General features: G+C 36.0%; 1 protein-coding gene across 1 annotated transcript in view; it reads right to left on the bottom strand.

Moving 5' to 3' along the window:
• The window catches only part of LOC109255524 (phospholipid-transporting ATPase ABCA3-like), a 120,024-nt gene that overhangs the window by 56,133 nt on the left and 43,903 nt on the right, over positions 1-19,988 (bottom strand). Inside the window, exons 10-12 of the mRNA XM_053894585.1 lie at positions 9,682-9,855; positions 8,811-8,989; positions 7,920-8,054 (exon numbers count right to left, since the gene is read on the bottom strand). Of these exons, the coding sequence (XP_053750560.1) occupies positions 7,920-8,054; positions 8,811-8,989; positions 9,682-9,855 (488 nt within the window). The remainder of the gene's footprint in view (positions 1-7,919; positions 8,055-8,810; positions 8,990-9,681; positions 9,856-19,988) is intronic.

Raw genomic sequence — 19,988 nt, 5'->3', positions numbered from 1 at the left:
CTATTATCTCTCTTTCAAATCTGAATGGTAATCTTGCTGGGTAGAGTATTCTTGGCTGTAGGTTTTCTTTCTTTTTGGCACTTTCAATGTATCATACCATTGCCTTCTGGCTTACAAGATTTCTGCTGAAAAATAAGCTAGTAGTCTTATGGGTTTTCCCTTATAGGTAAATTTTTGTTTGTTTTTCTGATTTTAGGATTCTCTATCTTTAACCTTTGAAATTTTAATTATTATGTTCCATGGTGTAGACTTCCTTGTGTTCTCTTGTTTGGGACTCTCTGTACTTCTTGGACTTGGATGTCTATTTTCCTCCCTAGGTTATGGAAGTTTTCAGTTACTATTTCTTCAAATAAGTTTTCTACACTTCCTTCTTCTTCTCCTTTGACCCTAAAATGTTTTTGGGATGCTAATGTTTGTGGGGAAATATATTCTACTTACATAAATAGGTTAGAAAAAAGCTTAGGGTGGAAAGCCACCACCATAGGACAAAAGTGCCCGAGGATAGCTAGCGAGATACTGTAATGGGATCACGAGTAACTTGTTATATCACCTGCAGGAAATTACTTTCCATCTGACGCCAATATACTATTGTACTTTGATCACAAACTCCACTTGCCCCCAGCCCAGACCGTTTGCTTCCTACACAACTTAATGATTACTGTCTGATTCTTTTCTCCACATTCAACTGTGTAAGATCTTATTTTCTTCACGTTTACCACGTGGGTAATATCTTGTGGGCTCAATAAATACAGAGATGAAACCACTGTTTGGGGCTCTTGTCTCCTCCCAGACATTAGCCTCTCTTGTTTTCATTTCTGCATCTGCTCTCTTGCTGGACAAGAGACAACTCCAGACTCATAGTCTACAACAAATGTTTGTTTGCTTTATATTGCCCAGGAAATCTCTTAATCTATCCTTATTTTAAAACACTATTTTCTGTTCAGCTTGTGTGCTTTCCATTACTCTGTCTTCCAGATTACTAGTATGTTTTTCTGAATCCTCTAATCTGTTGATTCCCTCTAGTGTTTTTTTAAATTTTAGTTATTGTAGTCTTCAGCTTTGATTGGTTATTTTTAATATTTTCTTCTCTTTATTGGGAGTCTGAGTTCTTCCAATGGTATCTTCAGTCCAGTCAGTATCTTTATGGTAATTACTTAAAATTTTTTTGTCACATAGATTGCTTATCTCTATTTCATTTAATTGTTTTACTGAGGTTTTGTCTTGTTCTTTCCTTTGGACGATATTCCTCTATCTTCCCATTTTGCTTGACATTCTGTGTTTGTTTCTATGGATTAGATGAAATGGCTACTTCTCCTAAAGTTACAGGAGTGGTCTTGTGTATGCTGACCCCCTATAGACTGTGTGCTTGGTGACTTTTAATGGCTGGCTGGAGCTGTGGCTGTACATGCTAGTTATATTTTGAACTGTGGCTTTTTACAGAGAATAAAGAAAAACTGAATAATTTTAAAAAGAAAAGAGATAAAAGATAAAGAAGAAAAAAGAGAACAAAAAAGAAACAAAAAAATAACAAATTTTAGGATTATTTTTTCTAGCTCTGTGAAAAATTCTAGTGGTATTTTGATAGGGATTGTATTGAATGTGTTGCTTTGGGTAGTATAGATGTTTTAACAATTTGTCCTACCAATCCATGAGCATGGGATGTTATTCCATTTCTTTGTGTCCCTTCAGTTTCTTTCATTAGTGTTTTGTAGTTTTCATAATACAGATCTTTTACCTCTTTGGTTAGGTTTATTCCTAGGTATCTTATGGTTTTTGGTGCAATTATAAATGGAATAGATTCCTTGATTGCTATTTTTGCTGCTTCATATTTGGTGTATAGTAATGCAACAGATTGCTGTATGTTGATTTTGTATCATGTGACTTTATCGAATCATCCTATGACTTCGTGTATCAGTTCCAGCAATTTTTTTGGTAGAATCTTTCGGGTTTTCAATATAGGGTATCATGTCATCTGCGAATAATGGAAGTTTGACTTCTTCCTTGCTGATTTGGATGCCCTTTATTTTTGTTGTCTGTTGAGGCAAGGACTTCCAGTTCTATGTTAAATAACAGTGGTGAGAGGGGACACCTGTCTTATTCCTTAGCTGTGGGTTTTTTGTAGATAGCCTTTACTATATTGAGGTATGTTACCTCTATCCCTCCTTTGTTGAGGGTCTTTATCATGATTGGATGTTGTACTTTGTCAAAAGCTTCTTTTCTTCATCTATTGAGAAGATCATATGGTTCTTATCAATTCTTTTATTAATGTGGTATATCACATTGCTTGATTTGCAAATATTGAACCACCTTTGCAACCCAGGAATAAATCCCACTTGATTGTGATGAATGATTCTTTTAATGTTCTGTTGGATTCAATTTACTAATATTTTATTGAGAATTTCTACATCCATGTCTATCAGGGATATTGGCCTATAGTTCTCTTTTTCAGTGGAATATTTGTGCAGTTTTGGAATCATGGTAACATTGGACTTCTTACACCATACACAAAAAATGGATGAAAGATCTAACTGTGAGACAGAAAGCCACAAAAGTCCTTCAGGGGAACACACCTCTTTGACATCGACCTCTTTGACATCAGCCATAGCAACTTCTTACTTGATATGTCTTATGAGGTAAGGGTAACAAAGCAAAAATAAACTTTTCATTGGGACCTCATCAAGATAAAAAGCTTCTGCACAGCGAAGGAAACAATAAACAAAACTAAAAGGCAACCTTCAGAATGAGAGAATATATTTGAAAATGACATATTTGATAAATAGTTAGTATCTAAAATCCATAAAGAACTTAACAAACTCAACACCCAAAAGACAAACAATTCAGGTAAGAAATGAGAAGAAGACTTGAATAGACATTTTTCCAAAGAAGACATCAAGGCAGCTAACAGACACATGAAAAGATGCTGAACATCACTCATCATTGGGAAATGCAAATCAAAACTACAATGAGATATCACCTCACACTAGCCAGACTGGATAAAACTAACAACACATGAAACACCAGGTGTTGGAGAGGATGCAGAGAAAGAGGAACCCTCATGCACTGTTAGAAATGCAAACTGGTGCAGCCATTCTGCAAAACAGTATTTAAAAAGTTAAAAATAGAACTACCTTATGAGCCAGCAATTACACTACTATGTATTTACCCAAAGGATAGAAAAATACTCATTTGAAGGGATATATGTACCCCTATGTTTATAGCAGCATTATCAACAGCCAAATTATGGAAAGAGCCCAATGTCCATCAACTGATGAATGTATAAAGAAAGGTGGTGTATATATATATATATATATATATATATATATATATATACACACACACACACACACACACACACACACACACACACACACACAATAGAATATTACTCAGCCATCAAAAAGAATGAAATCTTGCCATTTGCATTGAAGTGGATGAGGCTAGAGAGTATTATGCTAAGTGAAGTAAGTCAAAGAAAGACAAATACTACAAGATTTCACTCATATGTGGAAATTAAGAAACAAAACACGTGAACATAGGGGTGAGAAAAACAAGAGGCAAACCAGGAAACAGAGTTCTAACTATAGAGAACAAACTGAAGGTCCTGGAGGGGAGGTTGGTGGGAATGATGGGTTAATTCAGTGATAGGCATTAAGGAGGGCATTTGTTATGATAATCACTGGCTGTTGTATATAAGTGATTAATCACTAATTCTATATCTGAAACTAATACTACACTGTATGTTAATGAGCTGGAATTTAAATAAAAACTTGAAAGAAAAAAAGATAAAAAATAAAAAATAAGACAAATTTTAATAAGTATAGAATGAAAATATTAAAAACTAACAACAACAAAACACAAAGCTGCAGCTTGTTTTCTGTCCCTCAGCACCACAGAACAGCTGGCATGGGCTTGTGGACCCTGGGCTCACTCAGGTTGCAAGCTCAACATAGCCAAACCTTGCTCTGGTCTGGAGGTGGAGGTGGGTAAGAATGTTCCCAGAGTTCCTCAGTCCTTTTAAACCAAGGCTTTTTTTTTCCCCTATGCCCAGTGTGACTGGGGCTGGTGTGAGAGTTTCAGGATCCTGATCAGAGGGACTGAGGAGTTTATGTTCTCATCCCACCTTGGAAGCCTGCACCAGAACAGAGTCGGGATATCATGGCAAGTGGGTTGGTCATCTCGATGTGATCTTGATGTGATGTAGCTCCTCCACTGCTTAGCACAATTCTAGTGTTGCCTCTTTTATAGGTAGTTGCCCTTTTAAACCGTGTGTGTGTGTGTGTGTGTGTGTGTGTGTGTGTGTGTGTGTGTGTGTGTTTTCCTGTGCCCAAGGACAGAAGGATCTATTGTTGGTCTCTCAGAACTACCCCGTCCCAGTGCTGTTCACAGAGTTGGGGGGGGGGGTTCCCTTTGTTACCATGTCTCTGTCTCTCTTGCTGTTCTCTTGCCATTCTCCCTGCCTTAGGCTGGGAGCTGTTTAGTAGCTGTTTAGTCAGCCCTCAGTACTTCTTCAGGAAGAATTGTTCTATTAATAGGTATAATTGGTGTGTTCTGTGGAGGACGGAGTTTAGAGTCTTCTTATGTTACCATCTTGAACTGGAATTCCTTTATTCAACACTGTGGGTTCAACTTTGGACCATGGTTTTCTGATCTGGATCTTCTCTTTGATTAGATGCCACTTCAATTTCAACATCATCCATCATCAGGAGAGGCTAGGATTTCTCTAAACCAGTATCTGTCTCCTTTAAGTTTCATAATCCTTTCTTCTGTTTCTCTCTCTCCTCTCACATACACTACATTTTACTTAAGGCAACAAGAAGTCAGGCAGCTCCTTCACCAACTCACCTGAAAATATTTCATTTAACCAGCTCATTAGTAACATTTTCTGTTTCCCACATTACTGTTAAGTGATGGTGTTGACAGACTTTGTATCTTAAATAACAAGTACTTCTTTCCTCCCAGTTTTCAGTTAACAGTTCTTCACTTCCCTTTAGGCCTTCAAAGGCAACCATCTCCAAGATCACTAGGTTTCTGCTAACAGCCTACTGTAGGCCCTTTAGGCTTCCAGTGTCCCCTCACTTCCCAATCCTAAAACTACTCCCACATTTATTGGTTTTTTTGTTATGGCAGCATCCCATTTTCAGGTACCAATATCTATTTATCTATTGCTCAGTAATAAATTACCCAAACTTAGTGACTTAAAACAATATTTATTTTTCCTCACAGTTTCTGGCCTCATAAACTCGGGACCTCTGGCTCAGGATTTGTCTTGATTTTGCATTCAAAATGTTGACAAGAGCTACAGTCATCTGAAAGGCTCACTGGGAGTGGAAGACCCACTTTAAAAGTGACTCACTCGGGGCGCCTGGGTGGCGCAGTCGGTTAAGCGTCCGACTTCAGCCAGGTCACGATCTCGCGGTCCGTGAGTTCGAGCCCCGCGTCAGGCTCTGGGCTGATGGCTCGGAGCCTGGAGCCTGTTTCCGATTCTGTGTCTCCCTCTCTCTCTGCCCCTCCCCCGTTCATGCTCTGTCTCTCTCTGTCCCAAAAATAAATAAAAAACGTTGAAAAAAAAAAAAAATTTAAAAAAAAAAAAAAAAAGTGACTCACTCAACTGGCTGGCAAGTTGGTTCTGGTTGTTGGAGAAAGGACTCAGTTAATCCCATGTGGGCCTCTTTTCAGTCATTTAGGCGACTGAGTATACTCACAGCATGGCAGTTGACTTAGCCAGAGTAAACAACCCAAGAGACCAAAGTGAAGCCTCAATGCATTTTATGACTTAGTCTTAGAAAGCAGTCATTTCACTTCTGCAGTCCTTGACTGCTCATACAGGTCAGGCCTATTCAGAGGCATGAAAATCAGGAGATGTGTGTCATTGAGGATCATCTTTGAGGCTGTCTACTACCTTTTGTGATATAATCTATGTTATTTTCCTAGTGGCTAGAAGGAGTTGTCTTGTGGGGTGGATCTTCAAGGAAGAGAGAAAGAAATCCTAGCCTTGAACAGGGAGGAGTGAACCATTTCTGCAGGCGAAGGGTTCAGGAGAAAATGGGACTTGAGATTTTTGCATCCTAGATTTCCTATCCTATGTCTCCATAGTCCATTCTCTCCAAATCAATGCCTTAATCCTGGGAGAGTAGACTTTCCTAAATTAAAATTTTAACTTTTTCTAAAGCTTGCTATTCTTATGATTAAGTCTATGGCTTAGTTCTCAGCTTTTCTGCTCTTGGGTGCTGGAAATGAAAATCTCTTCATGTGCTTCCTGGAAGGCTGACTAGATTTCAGTTAGCCTCCGATGGTTAATAATAGACAGCCTTTAATTTTCTGTCTCCAGTCTATCAGTTCCCCCCAAAACAGCCACCCATCCCATGGTACCTATAATTACTTCACCCATATTTTTCACATGCTTGATACATGACACCAACTAATGGATTTCTTTCCCTGGAATACATCCCAGTTCAACACCTATGGACACTGCACTGCTACCTTGTATCTCATCATCTGCTTTCTCAGTCCACTCAGGTACCAACTATCCCTAATTAAGTTCCCTGGGAAGTACACTCTAAGACAGAAGTTAGTATCCAGGAAGTTTACAAAAGATGGAAATTAGCATGGAGGAGTGTTCCTGAGATCAACATCTGAGTGAAGACAAGAAGGTTTGGGAGAGAGAATAGTTGGGCCAACTCCTCAAGGAAATGCATTTGATTCTGTGTGAGGTGACTCTGTTCAGGTGAGGTTATTGTTGGAGAGGGTGGCCAGTATCCACAGTGGCCATGTTTTCAGAGAGTTCAAATGAATAACTTACCCAAAGTGTTTTTCCTCCCCCACTTATTCTTTAATTACTGTATATCACCCTATTTGTTTTCCCAATGGCATTGACTGTATGCTGTAATTACCCTGTTTGTTCACTTCTCAACCCACTTTCATTCATACTAGAATGTAAGCTCCTTGAGAGCATGGGTCTAATCTGGATTTTTCATCACATATATCCCCAGTGTCAATAATGAATGAATGAATGAATGAATGAATGGAGTGATACATAGAAGGACCTTGGTTCTTCTGGGCATTTTCATGAGAATCTGAAGGAGTCACATCAGAGTGGCTTCTCAGGGAAAATCTGGTAGGAAAATTATGAAGAGAGAAATAAGGGGGGCCAAGGTAACTACAGCTGGGGAAATGGTCACAGACCATGTGTTCCTTAGGTCAACACCCTCCAGCCCTAATCTATACTGATATCCACAAAAATGTTGGATGTGACTACATTTCCTGAGAAAACCAGGGAGAAGAGTGAGTTTTGCATTTGGGTTGATGTAACCAAAACAGAGAAAGCATATAGCATACTGGAGGCAAAGGGTACGACAAGAGTATACTCATCTCCAAATTTAGCTGAATTAGCATGGAGGGCTTTGGGTTTCCATAGGCTGTGTGGTTAAGAGTTCAAACCAAGCTTAGGTAGACCTTTGAGAGGCAACGGAATGACAGCCAATACAGGTTACCTGAATACTACATACCTACAGTTGGTGCAGATAAATTAAGAGATTAAAAGCCCTCCCTTGATGAACTCCTTGACAGGGGAAAGATTACATAATAGATAAATGCAAAGTATTTATGAACAGAAATTAATGCTTACACACTCAAATCATTCATCTCCAATAGACTCTACTTTTTAAAATGAGAGAATTTGTGGAAGATACCATATAGCTTATAGAAAACCTGACTCTATTCTGGGGGAAGGAGAAAAAGATTTGACTTTTTATTATATACTGAAAAAAAATGATTTTTTTTATCTTTCTCAAAGATCAAAAGGATGGCTGTGATCTTTTATTAGCATGTGATCTTTTTCTTGTATTTCTAGTAATAATCATTTACAGTGAACACTAAACTAAATTTCAGTCCTACCAAGAAGAAAAAATTTGAAACAATACCTTGCACAAATGTTTGATTTGGATACCTGCCACCAAATTAGTAGGTTCTGCTTCAAAATACTTGCTTTCATTTGTCTCATAAAATTGCCTTCTTTCCTTTTTTCCCTTAGGTGCTTCCCCAAACCAGTAAGAGCGCTAAAAAAAAAAGAGGGGAATGAATGTGACATTACTGCAATGGTAGTGAAAAATGATTCATTATAAAATACTCTAGCCTGTTATCTTTTGTACTGAGATGGATTGCTGAAATTTTTTTGTGATTAAATTTTGGAGCTAATTGGCTATAATTTGCATTCCCGGGCATAAAAGCAGACTACTCTATGAAAATTATAAGTGTCCAAGAGGGACAAAAGAAAATTACTCCAAAATGAGGTCATGGCAAAAATGATTGTATCATTTTTTGTCATATCTTCTCTTAGCAGATAAGGAAAGGAATCAAGAAAAAGAATGAGCCATCATGCTATAGTTCTGACTCCAAGAGATCTGTGCTAACCAAGGATAAAAAGCAGTCCCCAGATGGGGGACTTAACTAAACTTTTTTTTTTTTTTTTTTTTTTACCACCCAAAGACCCATCCTATATTACTTTCTTTATGCCTGAGTTTAATCCTTTATGAAATACTTGCCTGTAAATGTGATGGATTACTCAGAGTTTGTAAAGTTTGAGGTAATAGGCCATGATCTACAGATTATTTATATTTATAAATACTGGATGCTTTAAAGTATAATAGGAAAAGGCCAGTGAATGGCTGGAGTAAGTAGAATGATTCTTTTACCTGATCTATTGGTTCAAGTATAGACAGCGCAAAATTAACTCATGGTAGCTTTTACAGAAATTACAATACATATTCATAAGGACTGTGGCCTTTCTCAGTAACACAAGCATTAGAACTCACCAGCAAGAAAAAGTTCCATGGCTTGGGCACACCATACTCCCCTGGAAAGACAGCTTCTATATACCAGGCCACAAGGCCATATAAGAAAGCATCAAATAAAAACATTCCCAGTATGTGGGCAAAGCCAAAGTTCTCCATTTTGGGTGGTGAGAAGATGTTGCTCCATTTAATTCCAATTTCTAAGAGACAACAGTTGACATTTAATTTAGGTGCCAACCACACTAAAACAGTTATCCATCTGCATCATAATTAAAGAGTGAAGAGAAAAGGTGTTAATATTTTCTAGAAATTCCTACTATAGTCAGTTACTTTCTAATACCACTAGAATTTAGGACATTTGAGAAAGTAATCATTTAAGATGTTTTCTAATGTGCCAGAAACAATCAGTTATGAGTGAAACCAAAACAAAATACATATACTAAAAACTCAGGAATATAAGTTTTAAGAAAAATAAGGAAGCCCCTATGGGTTAAGACACTGACTCCTTTCTCTCAATCCCTCCTCATGCTAAATGTTCACTGAAAAATATAATTTTGGAAAACATAATCATTGAAAAGCAGAAATAAATGCTATCTACAGAAGAGAAGACTAGAAGAATTTTTGCATAGACATTGCACTGATGAAAAAAGGAAGACTGAAAGGTGCTAAAAGCAGACCTGTGCTGCTTCCTCTCCTAGCATTAAAGAGCAGCGAGGAACTCCAAATGGAGTAAATGAATAAATTTATGCAGAGAATGTGGAGGAACTCATGTGCTACAGGTGGTGGTATGAAGTAATATCATTTTTTGAAGGACAGTTTAACAATATTAATCAACTTTAAAACTGTGAATATCTTATGAGAATATGGCCAAATTTACAAGGTAAATACTCACTCTCCATTTCTGCCTTGACTAGGAATTTAGTTCCCAGCCCCATTGCGATATTTGAGCTGAGACAGGAAGCCAGCTTCTGGGTGAATGTCATTTCTGCAAAGTTTATAGAGACAGTAACAACTGGAAAGTAGGTAACGAGATAAATGAAACCTCCAACAGAAACAGCAAAATGTACTGGAAATAAAAAGGAAATTATGAGGTCAATTTAAGCAATATGCAAAAGCCTCAACTACAAATATTTTGTAGGATGTATGTAATAAAATAAGCACATTGAGAATAAAAATTTGTTTTGTTCACCATTGCTTCCTCAGCACATTATATAATACTTGGCACTTCCTAAGTGCTCAAAAGTATTTTTTGAATGAGTAAAAGTCTGAAATTAAACACTTTAGTAACTGATTTTTCTGGAATTTGCCATTCTATATGTAGTAACTATAAATATTATAGCTCTTAATAGAAATTTTACATATTTATTATCACTCAGCATAAAAAAATTATAAATGTAAATACTGTTATTATGGTATCAGAAAATATCTAGATTCTATTTCCAGACACTATGAGATTCAGTCTATGTCATAATACTGGGGGAAAAGAAGTATACTTGAATAAACAGAAATACAAAGTTGGTCTTAAAAAGCCAGATATGGTTTAGAATATGAAGAGTTCCAAAAATGTGACTCTGATAAAACACCAAAAAGAAAATCCCTGTTAAGAAACCAATTAACGTCATTGAGAAGCAAAATTTAGCATCTAAATAAAAATTGGATATTATGAAATACAACATATTATCCCACTATTAGGAATGATTCTTGCTTTTCTTCTTTACCTCACTCCACATACCATATTCAGCAACTAGAACAATTATGTTTTATGTACTCATCTTTATGTACATGTCTTATGTACATGTACATCTTATGTACATGTCTGTTATTTTCTAAAATTAAAATTATAAAGAGAATGAGAGGGGACAAATAAGGGATAATAAAGGCAATATATCAGATGCACCTGATAAAAAAGAATCAAAGTATATACGGCAAAAAGTAACAGATTCTAGAATAAATATGCAAATTTACAACCATAGTAGAAATGTTAACCATCTTTCTTCAGATTAACAAACTTGGCCTAAATGAAAATACATGTCAACTACCCCAAACAACCTCATCATATATATTTTTTCAAACAGACTTGGAATATTAATCAAAAAAACTAGACATTAACTAGGTCATAAAATAAATCTTAACAAATTTTAAAGGATTTAAATTAAATTGGGAATCAATAACCAGAAGATGACTAAAAAATCCAGTATGTTGAGAAATTAAGACACACATCTTTGAATAATTCTCAATTAAAGAAGGAAATTACAAGGAAAATTATAAAACATTTTAAAATAATAGCTCAGGGGTGCCTGGGTGGCTCAGTTGGTTAAGCCTCCGACTGCAGCTCAGGTCATAATCTTGTGAGTTCAAGTTCCATATCAGGCTCTGTGGTGACAGCTCAGAGCCTGGAGCCTGCTTGGGATTCTGTGTCTCCCTCTCCCTGCCTCTCCCCTGCTCATTTTCTCTCTCTCAAAAAAATAAACTCTAAAAAAATATTAAAAAAATAAAGTAACAACCAAAACAAGCTTACTTATCAAAATTTGTGTCATGCAAACCAGTACTAAGAGGGAAATGACTAGCCTTAAATTCATTTATTGAAAGAAATAAGACAAATATTCACTACCAAAAGCTTTAAAAAATGGCAATAAACACAAAGTTTATGGAACGTAAGGGTAAAGATAAAAGCAGAAATTAGAACGAAACTATAGGTAAGACAACCAACAAAGCCAAAAGCTGAATCTCTGTAGAGACTAATAATGCTAACAAACCTGTTATGAAACTGATCAAGAAAAAAGACAGAAGGCACAAATTACCAGTACAAAGAGTAAAAAAGGATATATCATGACAGATACTTACAGACATTAAAAACAGAAGAAACACATATTAAATTGATACTGCACCAATAAATTTCAAAACTAAAAGCATAAATTAAAGAAAACAGAACTTACCAAAATTGAAAGAACTAGAAAACCTGAATGTCCTACAGTCATTAAAGAAATTGAATCAATTAAAATCCTTCTCAGTGCTTTTTCAGCAACTTCTAGCAGATATTCAAAGAGGAAATGATTAGGACACTGCACTGAAATTTCCAGAGAGATAGAGATACAGAAAAAGAGGATATCCTTCCTAAGTACTTTTTTTTTTTTTAACGTTTTTTTATTTATTTTTGGGACAGAGAGAGACAGAGCATGAACGGGGGAGGGGCAGAGAGAGAGGGAGACACAGAATCGGAAACAGGCTCCAGGCTCCGAGCCATCAGCCCAGAGCCTGACGCGGGGCTCGAACTCACGGACCGCGAGATCGTGACCTGGCTGAAGTCGGACGCTTAACCGACTGCGCCACCCAGGCGCCCCTCCTAAGTACTTTTATAAAACTACCATAACTTGATATCAAAATCAAACAAAGGCAGTACAAAAAAGGAAATTATAGAGCAATTTCACTACTGAACATATAGGTAAAAAACTTAAACTAAATAGTAGCAAAATGAATCCAGCCTGTATACAAAGGAAAACATATCTTGACAAATTTATTCTAAGAATATGAGATTGGTATGGGTATTGAGGAGGGCACCTTTTGGGATGAGCACTGGGTGTTGTATGGAAACCAATTTGACAATAAATTTCATATATTGAAAAAAAAGAATATGAGATTGGTATAGCATTTAAAAATCAGCTTATATAATGCACATTAAGAAGAAATATATTTTTACCATCTAAATAAATGCAAATTAAAATGTTAAATAAAACTCAATATCCTTAGCTCAGATAAAATTCTTAAACAGTAAATGAACAGAATCTTTTTAACCTGATAATTATATATCTATATACTTTAAAAGCTTCCAGTCACCTTATACCCTAAAAACTTGTTGTGGACCCCAATTTTAAAGTGGATGTGTGTGTGTGTGTGGGGGGGGGGGGGTTCCCCATACCACCAAGCAAGTCTCCAAGACATTAGCTGGGTGTCACTCAATTTTGACACTATTTATCCCAAGATAGCATCAGATTCCATAGTTTAAGGATTCAGTCCTACAGGGCCATTCCCCCTACCCTGACTTCAGATGCCAGTCACAAGCCCAGATTATTACCTTTGCTTCTGCTGACTGATTATAGATCAGAGGCTCCAAGGACCACTTCCTTAGGCTCAATTAATCTGCTAGAGCAGCTCACACAACTCAGAGAAACATCTTACCAGACCATTAGTTTATTTCAAAACAATACAACACAGGAACTGCCAGATGGAAAGATGCATAAGATAAGGTATAGAACAAAGGCATGGTGCTTCCTTGTCCTCTCCCATTCCACCACTCTCCCCAAATATTCAGATGTTCACCAAACTGGAAGCAATCCTGATCCATCCTTTTGGATTTTTATGGAGGCTTCATACATTAAATAGGCACAATTGATTAAATCATCAGTTATCAATGGATGACTGATTCAACCTCCAGGCCTTCTCCTGGATGCTGGAGGTCAAGGGAGTGAGACTGAGAGTTGCAATCTTCTAATCACATGGTTGGCTCCTGCGGCAACCATCCCCCATCCTTAGGTGCTTTCCAAAAGCCACCTCAATACGTAACAAAAGACATCTCTGCTGTCCTCAACACTTCAAAAATTTCAAAGATTTTAAAATCTATGTGCCAGGAAAGGGGACCAAGACCAAATATATATATATATATTTATTATAAATCACAATGTCACATATCAAATGGTAAACTGTTAAAATGTTTCTTTTAGGCAGAGAACTCCAAAACTGTATTCTACTAAACAATGAGTAAACTGACAAATATAAGCTTGATTGGTTCAAGCTGTCAGAATCAGCTGATTTTTTGGAGGTCTGGAATGTTATTTTTAACACTTATAAGCACGAGGGAAATGCTTAAATAAAGAAAAAAAGCTGACAACTTTCAGTAAAACAACATTATGGTGTTTTTTTCTTAACTGCCTACCATCACTGACTCCCCAGCTCAGTGCCAACCATGGGGATGGTGTCTACCTTCCTGATATGGCTTGCTGTTATCAGAGGGTGCAATACAGACTTGACTCTTAAAGAACTGTGCTTGACTCTTCTGATCTGCCTGATGGCTCCTTGAGGGATTCCGGAGGAAGTGGCTCAAGGACTTCACATTGTTTCACGCCCCTCTGAACTTTCTCAGAGCAGCGTCAGCCTCCCAATCAGTGTTTGTTGAAAGCATTTAAAGGCAAACACACTTCCCACAGTTGACTGCTGCAAAGGATAACAATGAGAAAAGTAGCAGACACAACAAAAAGCCTGGGGAAAAAAAGGTGTGAAGAAGAAACACAAGGAAGAATAAGGGCATTAAAAAACTTCCACATATAGTGGAGAATCTAGAAGGCCACTCACATGCTCAGGGTTGGACAATGTTCAAAACTGACCTGAGAAGACCCTACTCTTTAACCTCGAGCTGACCTTTAGGCTCTGTAAAAGTGAGAAGTGAAGACTAATGCTAAACATTGAAAGAGTGCCCAACAGAGAGCCAATCAGAGAGTATACTTTTTTTTTTTTTTGCTCTAGTTAAGGAAATCTGTCAAATCGCTGGCTGATTACTAAACCAACAGAGCACAGACTTCAGTGATTACACATCAAAATAATACAGTCTTTGTAAAAATAGTTTAGAAAACTTACTAAGTTAATAACTACAATCCACACAACCAACAATAAACCATGAAGTTGGGGGAGACATTTCTAGAATTACCACATTACATTATTAATCAAAGACTTTAAATAGAGTGCTCTAAATATGCACAGATATCTAAAGGAGACTATTAACAAAGAGCTAAAGGAAATAACAAGAATCATATTTCATGAACCAGAAAATATCAATAAAGAGATTTGAATTATAAAAAGACATGAAACAGAAATTTGGGGGCTTAAACAGAAAACTGAAATGAAAATTTGATTAGAGGGGTTCAACAGTATATGTGAGTAGGCAGAAGAAAAAAATCAGCAAACTGAAGATAAGACAACTGATATTATGAGATCTGAAGAGCAGAAAAAGAATAAGGAAAGATTAATTGAGCCTAAGAGACCTGTGGGACACCATGAAGGGTACCAGTAAGTGCATAATTGTGGAGTCATAGAAATTAAAGAGGGAGAGAAAGGGTCAGAGAAATTATATGAAGGAATAATGGCTGAAAAATTCCCAAATTTGATGAAAGACATAAATGTACAAATCCAAGAAGCTACACAAACTCCAAGTGGAATAAAATCAAAGGAATCAGCACTAAGACACATTAAAACAAAAATGAGGAAAGTCAAAGACAAAAAAAAAAAAAAGAATTTTGAAAGCAGCAAGAGAGAACTGTTTCATAATGTACCAGATTAAAAACCAATTTGCCAGAAAGCTGCAGGCCAGAAGGAGGTAGAGTGACATTTTTAAAGCATTAAAAGTAAAAATAAACTAAACTGTTAAGCAAGAATTCTGCACACACCAAAACTATCATTCAAGAATGGAGTAGACATTAAGAAATTTCCAAATCAGGGCACCTGAGTGGCTAGTCGGTTAAGCTTCTGTCTTAGGCTCAGGTTATGATCTTATGGTTTGTGGGTTTGAGCCCCGCATTAGGCTCCGTGCTGATAGCTCATACCCTGGAGCCTGCTTTGGTTTCTGTGTCTCCCTCTCTCTGCTCCTCCCCACTCATGCTCTGTCTCTCAAAAAAATTAATAAACATTTAAAAAAAAAGAAATTTCCAAATCAACAAAAATTGATGGAGTTTGTTGCTTGTACATGTGCCATACAAGGATGAACAATCTGAATGAAAGGATACTGGATAGTCACTCAAAGCCATATAAAGAAATAGAAAACTCCAGTGAAGGTAACTGCATCGATAAATATGAAAATCAGAATTATGGTATTTTCTGGTTTATAACACCTCTTTTTTTTCCTATATGACTTAAATAAATTCATGTAAATAACTGTAAAGATGTGTTAATAGGTATATAAATATAAAGATGCAGTTTGTGAAAATACCAACATAAAAGGTAGATGGAGACTGACAGGAGCAGAGCTTTTAATACTATTAAAGCTAAATTAGTATTAATTATAATTAAGTTGTTTAAAGTGTTCATTGTACTCTCCAAATTATCCCTTAAGAAAATAACTAGAAAATACATACAAAAAAATGATAAGGGAATCAAAATGGAGGATATAAGGAACAAAAAAGGTATGATATATAAAATACAAATACCAAAATGGAAGATATAAGTCCTCCATTATCAGTAATTATTTTCAATATAAATGGATTAAACTCCAATTAAAAAGTGAAGGTAATAGAAGAGATTTTTTAAAAATGATCTAGGGGTGCCTGGGTGGCTCAGTCGTTAAGTGTCCGACTTCCGGCTCAGGTCATGATCTCACAGTTCCCGAGTTCAAGCCCCACCTTGGACTCTGTGCTGACAGCTCAGAGCCTAGAGCCTGCTTCAGATTCTGTGTCTCCTTGTCTCTCTGCCCCTTTTCGGGTCATGCTCTGTCTCTGTCTGTCTCTCTCTCTCTCTCAAAAATAAATAAAACATAAAAAAAAATTTTAAGATCCAAAGATACAATTTTGTTAAAGGGAAAGAATGGAATAGGATATTTCATGTAAATAGTAACCAAAAGAGGGCTAGAGTAACTCAACTAATATAGGATAAAATAGGCTTTAAGTAAAAAATTGTTACAAGACACAATCAGGGATATCATACACTTATGGAAGTGTCAATCAATCAAAAAGATGTAATAATTAAAAACATATATTCATCTAACAAGAGAATTCCAAGAACCAAAAAAAGACAACTGAAGGGAGAAATAGAAAGCTCTCTAATAATACTTAACAACTTCAATACCCGGCTTTCAATGATGGAGAGAACAACTAGACAGATGATCAAGAGAGGACTTAAACAACACAGTAAACTAACTTTACCTAAAAGACATACATAATACTCCATCCAAAAAGAGCAGAATATATATTATTCATTTTTAAAGAATGTTTATTTATTTTGAGACAGAGCAAGTGTGTGAGTGGGGGAGAGGCAGAGAGAGAGAGAGAGAGAGAGAGAGAGAGAGAGAGAGAGAGAGAATCCCAAGCAGGCTCCATGCTGTCAGTGCAGAGTCCCATAGGGTGCTCGATCTCATGAACCATGAGATCATGACCTGAGCCAAAATCAAGTCAGATGCTTAATAGGCTGAGTCACCCAAGCACCCCAGAATATATATTCTTAAGTGCACATGGAACATTCTCTAGGAAAGACTATATGTTAGACCACAAAACAAGTCTCAATAAATCTTTTAAAAAGGTTTAAATCACACAAACGATATTTTAGGACTGCAATGGAATGAAGCAAGAAATCAGGTGGAAAGTTACAAATGTGTACAAATTAAACCAAAAAATGTGTGAAAATTATAGAAAAAAATCTCTTAAACAACCAATGTGTCAAAGAAGAAATTCAAGGAAAATTAGAAAATATTTAAGGACAAATGAAACAAAAATACAACATACCAAAACATAGGAGATACAACGAAAGCAGTGCTGTGGAAAATTTATAGCTGTAAAGACCTACATTAAAAAAGAAGAAATATCTCAAAGCATAACCTAACTTTCCACCTTAAGGAAAAGGAGAAAGAAGAACAAGCTAAACCTAAGCTAGCAGAAAAAAGGAAATAATAATGATTAAAGTAGAGACAAATAAAATAGAGAATAGGAAAACAATGAGCCAATTAAGAAAAACAGAAGTTTTTTTCTTTGAAAAGGTCAACAAAATTAATAAACTTTTACATATACCTCCTAAAAAAGAGAATTACTAAAATCAGAAAGATGTGCACTTTCACACCAACTTGAAAGTAATACAAATAAGAAATATTAATAATAACTGCATAGCAACAAACTACACAACCTTGATGCAATGGGCAAAATCTTTGAAATGCAGATCCTGCCAATACTGACTCAAGAAGATATAGAAAATCTGAATAGACCTATAACAAGCAAAGATATTAAATTACTATCAAAAACTTTCCAATTGAAAAAACAAAGTACCAAATGGCTTCACTGGTGAATTATATGAAAACTTAGAGAATAATTAACACCAATCCCCCTCAAACTTACCAAAATAAATAGAGAAAGGAATGCTTCATAACTCACTCTGTGAGGAAAGCATAACCCCAGTAACAAAGTCAGAGAGAGACATCACAAGAAAATAAAATGTGAATAACAGATGCAAAAGTCATCAACAAAATCTAGTAAACTGAATACAGCAACATTTTTTAAGGTATATATTTTAATTCCAGTATGGTTAACAGACAGGGTTACATTAGTTTCAGGTTTACAATGCATTGATTCAACAATTTTATACATTACTCAGTGCACCTCCCCTCTGGTGACCATCAGTTAGTTCTCTATAGTTAAGAGTCTGTTTCTTTCTCTCTCTCTCTCTCTCTCTCTCTCTCTCTCTCTCTCTCTGTCTCTCTTCCTTCCCCCCTCCCTCGTTTTTTGTACTTTGTTTTATTTCCTAAATTCCACACGAGTGAAATCATATGGTATTTGTCTTTCTCTGACTGACTTATTTTGCTTAGCAAAATACTCTCTAGCTCCATCCATGTTGTTGCAAGTGGCCAAATTCTTTTTCATGGCCAAATTATATTCCATTGTATATATATGCCACATCTTTATCCATTCATCTATTGAAGGACACTTGGGCTGACTTCATAATTTAGCTATTGTAAATAATGCTACAATGAACACAGGGGTGCATGTGTCCCCGTGAATTCATGTTTTTGTATTTTTTGGGTAAATACTTAGTAATGGAATTACTGGATCTTATGGTAGTTCCATTTTTAATTTTTTGAGGAACCTCCATACCATTTCCCACAGTAACTCCACCAGTTTTCATTCTTACCAATAGTACATGAGGATTCTCCACATCCTTATCAACACTTGTTATTCTTTGTGTTTTTGACTTTAGCCATTCTGACAGGTATGAGATGACATCTCATTGTAGTTTTGATTTGTATTTCCCTGATGATCAATGATGATGACCATCTTTTCATGTGTCTGTTGGCCATCTGGATGTCCTTTTTGTAAACATGTCTATTCATGTCTTCTGCCCATTTTTAATTGAATCATTAGTTTTTGGGGTGTTGAGTTTTATAAGTTCTTTATATATTTGGGATACTAACCCTTTAACAGATATGTCATATGCAAATATCTTCTCCCATTCTGGGGGGTGCCTTTTAGTTCTGTTGATTGTTTCCTTTTCTGTGCAGAAGCTTTTTATTTTGATGTAGTCCCAGTAGTTAAATATCTTTGCTTTTATTTCCCTTTCCTCAACAGACATATCTAGAAAAATGTTGCTATGGTCAATGTCAAAGAAATTATTGCTCATGCACTCCTCTAGGATTTTTATGGTTCCAGGTCTCACATTTAGGTATTTAATCCATTTTGAGTTTATTTTTGTGTAGTATAAGAAAGTGGTACAGTTTCTTTTGCATGTAGCCGTCCAGTTTTCCCAGCACCATTTGTTGGAAGATACTGTCTTTTTCCCATCAGATATTCTTTCCTCCTTTGTCAAATATTAACTTACCATATAATGGTGGGTTTATTTCTGAGTTTTCTATTCTGTTCTATGGATCTATGTGTCTATTTTTGTGCTAGTACCATATTGTTTTATTACAGTTTTGTAATATACTTCAAGTCTGGAACTGTGATACCTCCAGTTTTGCTTTTCTTTTACAAGACTGCTTTGGCTAATCATAGTCTGTTATGTTTCCATACAAATTTTAGGATTGTTTGTTCTAGTTCTGTGAAAAATGCTGTTGGTATATTGACTGGAATTGCATTAAATCTGTAGATTGCTTTGGGTAGTATAAATATTTTAACAATATTTGTTCTTCCAATCCATGAACATGGAATGTTTTTCCATTTCTTTGTATCATGTTCAATTTTTTTCATCAATGTTTTATAGTTTTCAGGATACAGGTCCTTCACCTCTGTGGTTAAGTTCATTCCTAGGTATTTTATTTTTGGTGCAATTGCAAATGGGATTATTTTCTTAATTTCTCTTTCTGCTGCTTTATTATTAGTGTATATAAATGCAATAGATTTCTGTACATTGATTTTATATCCTGAGACTTTACTGAATTCATTTATCAGTTATAGTAGTTTGGTGGAGTCCTTATGGTTTTCCAAATATAGTACCATGTCATCTGGAAAGAGTGGAAGTTTTCCT

The sequence above is a fragment of the Panthera pardus genome, unplaced genomic scaffold (genome assembly GCF_024362965.1).
Source record: "Panthera pardus isolate Hobbes unplaced genomic scaffold, ASM2436296v1 HiC_scaffold_5, whole genome shotgun sequence".
Lineage (NCBI taxonomy): Eukaryota > Metazoa > Chordata > Mammalia > Carnivora > Felidae > Panthera > Panthera pardus.
The sequence above is the reverse complement of the archived record's forward strand: the minus strand, read 5'-3'. Positions and strand labels throughout refer to the sequence as shown.